Raw genomic sequence first — 7,435 nt, forward strand, 5'->3', positions numbered from 1 at the left:
CGTGTGCGTGTGTGCCCAAGATCCCGAGAGGAGAATGGAGGAGAAGGGATTGCAGCGTGACCATCCCCTCTAGGGGGTGATTTCTCGCTTTCTGTCTCTATGTCTCTCTCTGTCTGTCTGGCGAGTGCACGCACCCTATAGCAAAACCTCTCAAAAAAAAAAAAAAAAAGACAAAAGAAGAGAGGACAATAACAATAGGTCAGGGTAAGAAGAAGACAGCTCTGAACAGACAGTGGCCCAATGAGTGTCCACACAGGTGGACTGAGAGGTGATTAACTGGAAAGAGGGAGGAAGTGCCTGGCACCATTTTCCAGATTCTCACCAGAGAGAGGGAGAGTAAGAAATCACCCCTGGGGATGCCACCTGTGCCAAGACCCGCTGGGCAAAAATGTGTTTTTCTGAGTGGGGAGGGGGTCTGTGGATTAGAAATAAACATAAAAATAAACACACAGACATACGAGTATAGAAAAGTGAGAATTGAGTGGACCCGACTTCTCTGATAAAAAAGCCGAGACTTCAAACCAGCCTCAAGTTCATTATTTTATAAGACAAAAAAGGGAAACACACACACACACACACACACACACACACACACACACACAGCCAGTTGTTTTCAGATGTTAATCTGCTGGCAATACAAAAACGCCTGGCATGTAATTTCTCTAATCTTTTTGGGGCTGATTCTAATAAATACATGTGACTTCCTTTAACCTAATACTACTTTATAGTATCAATAACATGTTAATTGCCTTCATTGCTATACAAATAAAGCTCACATAACCAAGTTTCTACATGAGTCTAAAGGTCACCATGTTTGTTCAAAATGGCTGCTCTCAGGGACCAGCAGTTAGCGTAATGGCTCTGTCGCTGGACTCCCACATAGTCGACCGCGGTTCAAGTCCCGGACCTGGTGGCTTAAACTCACGCTGGGCGCGTGTGCGTGCGTGCCCAAGATCCCAAGAGGAGAATGGAGGAGAAGGGATTGCGGCGTAGCCATCCCCCCTGGGGGGTGATTTCTCGCTTTCTGTCTCTATGTCTCTCTCTGTCTGTCTGGCGAGTGCACGCGCCCTATAGCAAAAACCTCTCCAAAAAAAAAAAAAAAAAAAATGGCTGCTCTCTACAACCCTGCTATCCCTTCTCCTCTATTGTCCTCTTGGAATTTGGGGCATGCTCCTACATGTACCTGGTATAATTTTCAAGTCGCAGGGTTTGGGACTTGAACCACAGTCAACCATGTGGGAGTCCAGCACCTTAACTACTATGCCACCTGCTGGTCCCTCAAGATTCTTATCTTAATCCTATCTGCAAAGTCTTGTCATGTAAGGTAACATACAGTCACAGGTTCCAGGGGATTAGGGTGTAATGTCATTTGGAGACGGGCATTATTCTGCCTACCAAAGTTGCTAAATGGGAATGCAGACCTGCTATGGCCATATCATCATCCAGTTCTTTTCAAGATAAACTAGGAATCCGGATTTTTGTGTATGACCATGCAGAAGAGAGAATACAGCAGGCCTGAGACAGCCGTCTTTAGGAAGGCCTGCTTGCAAGGTTGGCCCTTGGCTGTCCTAGAAACTTGGTTCTCAGAGCAGTCAACGGTTAACCGATGAGGATGGTTCCTTGCCCCTAGACTGTTCATGTAAATAATACGAGCTATGCTGGACACCTGCTTTTCTTCTGGAAACCTGGAATTCTGGTATGTGCCAGGCAAAGGTTACTATGTGACAAGCCCTCCCCCCCACACACACACACAAAACTTGGTTATTGGGTCACTAATGAACTCGTGTGGACAGAAACATTGCAGGGAAGGGGCCAGCAAGTGGTGTGGTGGTTAAGGGCGCTGGACTCCCAAATAGCTGACTGCAGTTTGAGTCTCAGACCTGGCAGCCTACTTTTTCTCTCACTCTGTCCCTCTTGTCAAATTTTAAAAATTAAATAAAGTTAGATAAAATAATTCTGAAAGAAAGGAAGAAAGAAAGAAAGAAGAAAGAAAGAAAAGAAAGACTGCAGGGAAATGTCACTGCAATTTTTTTTTTTTAAGAGAGATTTTTTTGCTACAGGGCACATGTACTTGCCAGAGAGACAGAAAGCGAGAAATCACCCTCCATGGGGGATAGCTATGCCACAATCCCTTCTCTCCTCCCCTCTCCTCTTGGGATCTTGGGCATGCATGCACATGAGCCCTGAATGAGTTTTTTTTTCTTTTTCTTTTCTTTCTTGAGAGATTTTTGTTATAGGGCACGTGCTCTTGCCAGAAAGACAGAAATCAACACCCAGGGAGGATGACCACGCCCCACAATCTCTTCTCTTCTCTCGGGGTCTTGGGCACACACGTACACACACACACACACACACACACACACACACGGCATGAGTTTAAGCTACCGGGGCCTGGGATGTGAACCATGGTTGACCACATGGGAGTCCAGCAACATAGCCATTACGCCAACTGCTGTTCCCAAGCCTTGCATGAGTTTTAAGCAGCTGGGTCTGGGACTTGAACCGAGGTAGACAACATGGGAGTCCAGCGATGTAACCATTATGCCATCTGCTGGTCCCCCAGTAGCTGTATTTCATCTTGGAGGGAAAGTGTGCTGTGGTGAGCCCCTATGAGAGGGAGCGGATGCAGGTTCCTGTAGGCTCCGCTGTGCCTTTCCCCCTTCCATCCGGCTGTGAATATTACGACTTCAGGGTAATAAACCTCAGCTGTGAGGACGACTTTGCGCTGAGTACCCGGAGTCCTTCTAGAAAACCTACTGGGGTGTCGTTTGGGGGGATGTCCAATTAGCTCAATCCTTTTTTTTTTTTCATCTTCTAAATGCCATGGAAGTTAACACTGTGAAGCCCAGAGAAAACATTTCTGAGAGGGACTGTGACTGCAAACTCACAACTTCTGCCTTATTTGAGTGTGAACAGTGTGAACCCAGTTTTAGGCCCATTTCTGAAATGGAACAGTTTATTTGACCCACACTCAGCAAATGCTTGTTGTGAGTGCTAAGCCCCATGCTCGGACTAGAGGCACAGACACGGTCTTTTTTGAAACTGGCAGGTGGCAAGGTGGTTAAGGTACTGGACACCTACATGGTCTACCACTGTTTGAGTCCCAGACCTGGCAGTGTGCTTCCTCACTTTGTGTGTTTCTCTCCAGTGAGTGTATGTGCCCTATAGCAAATAAAATTAATAATAATAAATAAATAAAATGAAATAATTATTTTTTAAAAGGACACAGTCCTTCAACAGTCTGTTATCCAGTAAGACATGTATACTGCCTCAGGCTGTAAGGCGTGGACGTGGACCGTGAGTGGGAGTGGCGGTGGATGCAAAAAGAACAGAGGGACCAGCAGTTAGTGTAATGGCTATGTCTTTGGACTCCCATGTAGTCGGCCACAGTTCGAGTCCTGCACCCGGTTGCTTGAACTCACACCGGGCGCATGTGCGTGCGTGCCCAAGATCCCGAGAGGAGAATGGAGGAGAAGGGATTGCAGTGTGGCCATCCCCCCCCACCCCCGGGAGGGATTTCTCTCTTTCTATCTCTCTGTCTCTCTCTCTCTTTCTGGTGAGCGCACACACCCTATCGCAAAAACCTCTCTGGAAAAAAAGAAAAGAAAGAAGAAAAAAGAAAGACAGACAAGTAGAGAAAAGCAGGCATTGGGCGGTCTGGGTGTCTCTGATGGAGATCACGCGGCACTGAGCTATTCCCAGGCTTATTCTTTTATAGAGCAATGGAGGAGGGAGAAACGGAAGGTGGAGACAGGTATTTTCTATTGTCAACTGCAGCTGTGGAACATCTTGCATCTCGAGGTTCTAAACAAGTCTTTCCTGGCCTTCTCTGGCTGACGCTCAGCTTCCTTTAATTTACACGGCAGTGCAACAGTAGATTATGTCTTCGTTAGAGTTTTTGCTTGCCCTGCAGTGTCAGCACAAAGACCATATCTACCTTAAAGGTCACTAGTGTCTAGATCTGGCCACTCTCTACAGTATACAAAGAAGTACAGCATGAAACATACATTTATTGGTTGTGATTTTCAAGCCTCCAGGTCCAAGACTCAAACCACTGTTAGCCATATGGGAATCCAACACCCCAAACACCATACCACCTGTTGGCTCATGATGTGCTATTAGTATTTGCACTAAAAGAACATGGACAAAGTGCTCGAAGACCCCAGACAGCTACTGACATAGTGCTTGATCATTATGCACACATCCGGAAATTCATCTGATACAATTCAAGTTGTTATCCCAGTTTACAAAGGAGGTATCTGCACATAAAGGTCAAAGAGTTTAGGATTTTACCTAAGGAAATTCAGGTCTCTCGCTGTGGTCATTCTGCTGGGGTGGGGATCCACAAGAAAAAAGAGGCTGGGAAAGATCTGCTCTTAAGCAATATAGGGCTGGGACCAGCAGATGGCGTAATGGCTATGTCGCTGGGCTCCCATGTAGTCGACTGTGGTTTGAGTCATGGACCCGGTGGCTTAAACTCATGCTGGGAGTGTGTGTGAGTGTGCCCAAAGATCCCAAGAGGAGACTGCAGCGTGGCCATACCCCCTTGGGAGTGGTTTCTCGCTTTCTGTCTCTCTATCTCTGTCTTTATGGCGCAAGCGCACGCCCTACAGCAAAAAAGAAAAGAGGAAAAAAAAGAAGCAGTGTAGGACCAGCAGATGGCATAATGGTCGCATCGCTGGACTCCCATGTAGTCAACGGGTTCGAGTTCCGGACCCAGTAGCTTAAACTCACACTGGGTGCCTGTGTGTGCCCAAGGTCCCAAGGGGAGAATGGAGGAGAAGGGATTGTGGAGTGGCCATCCCCCAAGGGGGTACTTCTTGCTTTCTGTCTCTGCCTCTCCAGCGAGTGCACTCTCCCTATAGTAAAAATCTCTCTTCAAAAAAAAAAAAAGAAAGAAAGAAAAGAAAAAAAGGCAGTACATTGGAGCCAGCCAGTGGTGTGGTGGTTAAAATGCTTAACTCCTACATGGTTAACCATGGTTCGAGTCTCTTTACTGGCAACTTTTTTTCACTCTCTGGTCAAATTAAAGAAAAAAGTTATTATGAATAAAATTAAATTTTTAAAAAAAAAAAAAGAGAGAGAGCAAAAGCAGTGTGTCTTTAATCTCCAAGGCCCCTTCCTCATGATTCCATTTCCCACAGCAGCCTTGCTACATGGCCCTGTCCGTTTTCTTTCCGTGAATGAGTCGCATTCTCCAAAACAGATGGCAAGTCCACTGGAAGGAGGGACCTCGGTTGTATTTCCCTGAGTTCTCTCCCATGCCTTGCCTAAGTGTCTCTTAGCGATCCTGTGGACAGAACGTTCCCATGTCTAGTCATGTTAGGGTACTGTGTGGTAGCAGCACACTGCCCTGGCCTGGAGGAAGCCATGTGGGAAGAGGCAGGTGAATCCTTTCCAAGTGATGACTAGTGGGGAGACAGGTTTCTCAGGGACATGCCACCCAGCACACGGGGCACTGTCGATGAATTTCCCCGCAGGAGGCCGACAGCTAGAAAATGCCAGGCAAGTAAGAGAAAGCAGATATATGTAGCGGGAAACGACCCTTTCTTGAAAGAAATGGAAATGAAATGCAAAAAGAAGAAATGGCTTCTGCTGAAAGCTGACAGCGCAGGCCGTTAGGCTCGGTGGCAGATTCTGCCCATAGGCAGAAGAGGATGGGAAAGTCAAAAACAGCCCTATCATAACTTCAATGTCTTTCTTTTCAGAATCAACATTTTGACACTTTACAATAATGTTTCAGGATGAAATCAGTGTCTCCTTTTCGCCGATAAAAACGCCAAGGGCTCAGTGAAGCTAAGACACTTGTCCCAAGACGCACGCACAGGGCAGTCCGGATGCGGATCCAGGCCCAGCCCTCCTGTGGTTCTGGCAGCAAGAAAGCCGCCAGGCAGGTGACCGTGAGGGCTCACTAATAGTGACGGCGCGGATGACGGGAACACTGACCAGCGGGTGGGCCGAGCCGAGGCACATTTCCAGGGTCGGCCTGTCTGACTGCGGGGTCGGCTCTGCTGGAGAGAGTAAAGGATTGGCACCCTGGGGCTCAGGCTGTGCAGCTCCCGGCCCTCTAAAGGAATGGCTCCCTGGGGCTCAGGCTGTGCAGCTCCCGGCCCTCGGCCGCCCACGGTCGTCGGCAAAAGCCTGCCGTCTCGGCTGGGGACCAGCAGGCGGCGTGCAGCTGTAAGGGGTTCCCCGGGGACTGGCCGGAGCTGCAAAGCGGGACAGGGCCTCCAGGGAGGCGGGGCGAGGAGGGCACTGGCGAAGGCCGGCTGCAGCTACTTTGGAAGAATGGCCTTGACCGCACTCGGCCTAAATCAGAACACCTGCACGACTGGCGCCCCCACGACGCAGGTGCAGGCGAGGCGCGCCCTGTCACCGCACCCTGCAGGCCGACTACAGGCCTCAGGAGCCCAGAGTGTCGACTCAAAACGGGGAACGAAGGGTTAAAGCCCGGGTCACTAGCCACACAGGTGAGGAACCCAGACGCGGCGGGGGAGGACACAGCGCCTGGCCCCACCCCTCGGGGCGGGCTGCCCTTCGGGGGCGTGGCTCCCGGGCTGCCGAGCAGTAGTGGGCGAACTGAGCGCGCGGCCCCGCCCCCCGCGTATAAGAGCGGTGCGGCACTGCAGCTAGCGCAGTTCTCACCGAGACCCGTCACCCCGACTCTACGTGAGACGCACCTCCCGGACTCACCATGGTGAGTGCGGCCCCGCCGGGATCGCGCCCATCCCCTAACTGCCACTCTCCCTCGGAGACCCTCCTTCCAGGAGTGCTCAGGGCCTTCCACCCAACCTTCGTGGTCCCCAGGAGGTGCAAGGGTTCTGCTTCCTCTCACCTCCACCCCTCCTGGTGACTTCGGCCAAGCTATGTTGTCCACCTTCAGGGGCTGGACATGGGGGTGGGGCGCGCTGAGATCCTTCCCTAGCAGAGTGGGCCCCCCCAGGTAATCCCCTGCATCGCCAAGCGTTTGTGCCCCAGCCCTCCCGAGGGGTCACGCGATCCTGCACTCGTCCTTTCAGCGGGTGAAGGCAGACCCACTTGGCTGGGCCCCCACCCCGCAGTCCCAGGAACTGACCGAACACGTGCTTGGCACCAGAAGGTGGAACAGGTCAGGTTACTTGGTGCCGCATCCCTTTTTCCTGACCATGTGTGCATCCTTCCTACCACAGCACCTCCCTGTGACTCAGCACCCCGCTTCTGAGTCGGGAGGGGTGTCGGGAATGGGGTTCGGCCTGGTGAGGAGAGCCAGCCCCACTCTAGCCCCAGCGCGGGTGCGCGGACGGGCAGAGACAGCTGGCGCTGAGTTACAGGCGGGCCAAGGCCAGGTTGGGGGGAGGGAAAAGAGGTGTGTGTAGGGGGTTGGTATTTATAGCCTGAGAGCGGGGGCCGAAACTCAATCCCCGCTTTCGTTCTGGGATGTAACTGGAAAGACTCC

The 7,435-nt window shown here is 50.8% G+C and overlaps 1 protein-coding gene and 1 long non-coding RNA gene across 2 annotated transcripts in view; both read left to right on the forward strand.

Annotated features, from left to right (window-relative positions):
- LOC114006178 (uncharacterized) overlaps window positions 1-5,949 on the forward strand; it is an 11,220-nt gene extending 5,271 nt beyond the window's left edge. The window contains exon 3 of the long non-coding RNA XR_003547933.1: window positions 5,709-5,949. This is a non-coding gene — a long non-coding RNA (uncharacterized LOC114006178). The remainder of the gene's footprint in view (window positions 1-5,708) is intronic.
- Window positions 5,950-6,590: 641 nt separating this feature from the next.
- LOC102496008 (tubulin alpha-4A chain) overlaps window positions 6,591-7,435 on the forward strand; it is a 3,759-nt gene continuing 2,914 nt past the window's right edge. Inside the window, exon 1 of the mRNA XM_006168623.3 lies at window positions 6,591-6,697. Coding sequence (XP_006168685.1) covers window positions 6,695-6,697 — 3 coding nt within the window. The 5' untranslated portion in view covers window positions 6,591-6,694. The remainder of the gene's footprint in view (window positions 6,698-7,435) is intronic.

Source organism: Tupaia chinensis, unplaced genomic scaffold (assembly GCF_000334495.1).
Source record: "Tupaia chinensis unplaced genomic scaffold, TupChi_1.0 Scaffold145907_1, whole genome shotgun sequence".
Taxonomy (NCBI): domain Eukaryota; kingdom Metazoa; phylum Chordata; class Mammalia; order Scandentia; family Tupaiidae; genus Tupaia; species Tupaia belangeri.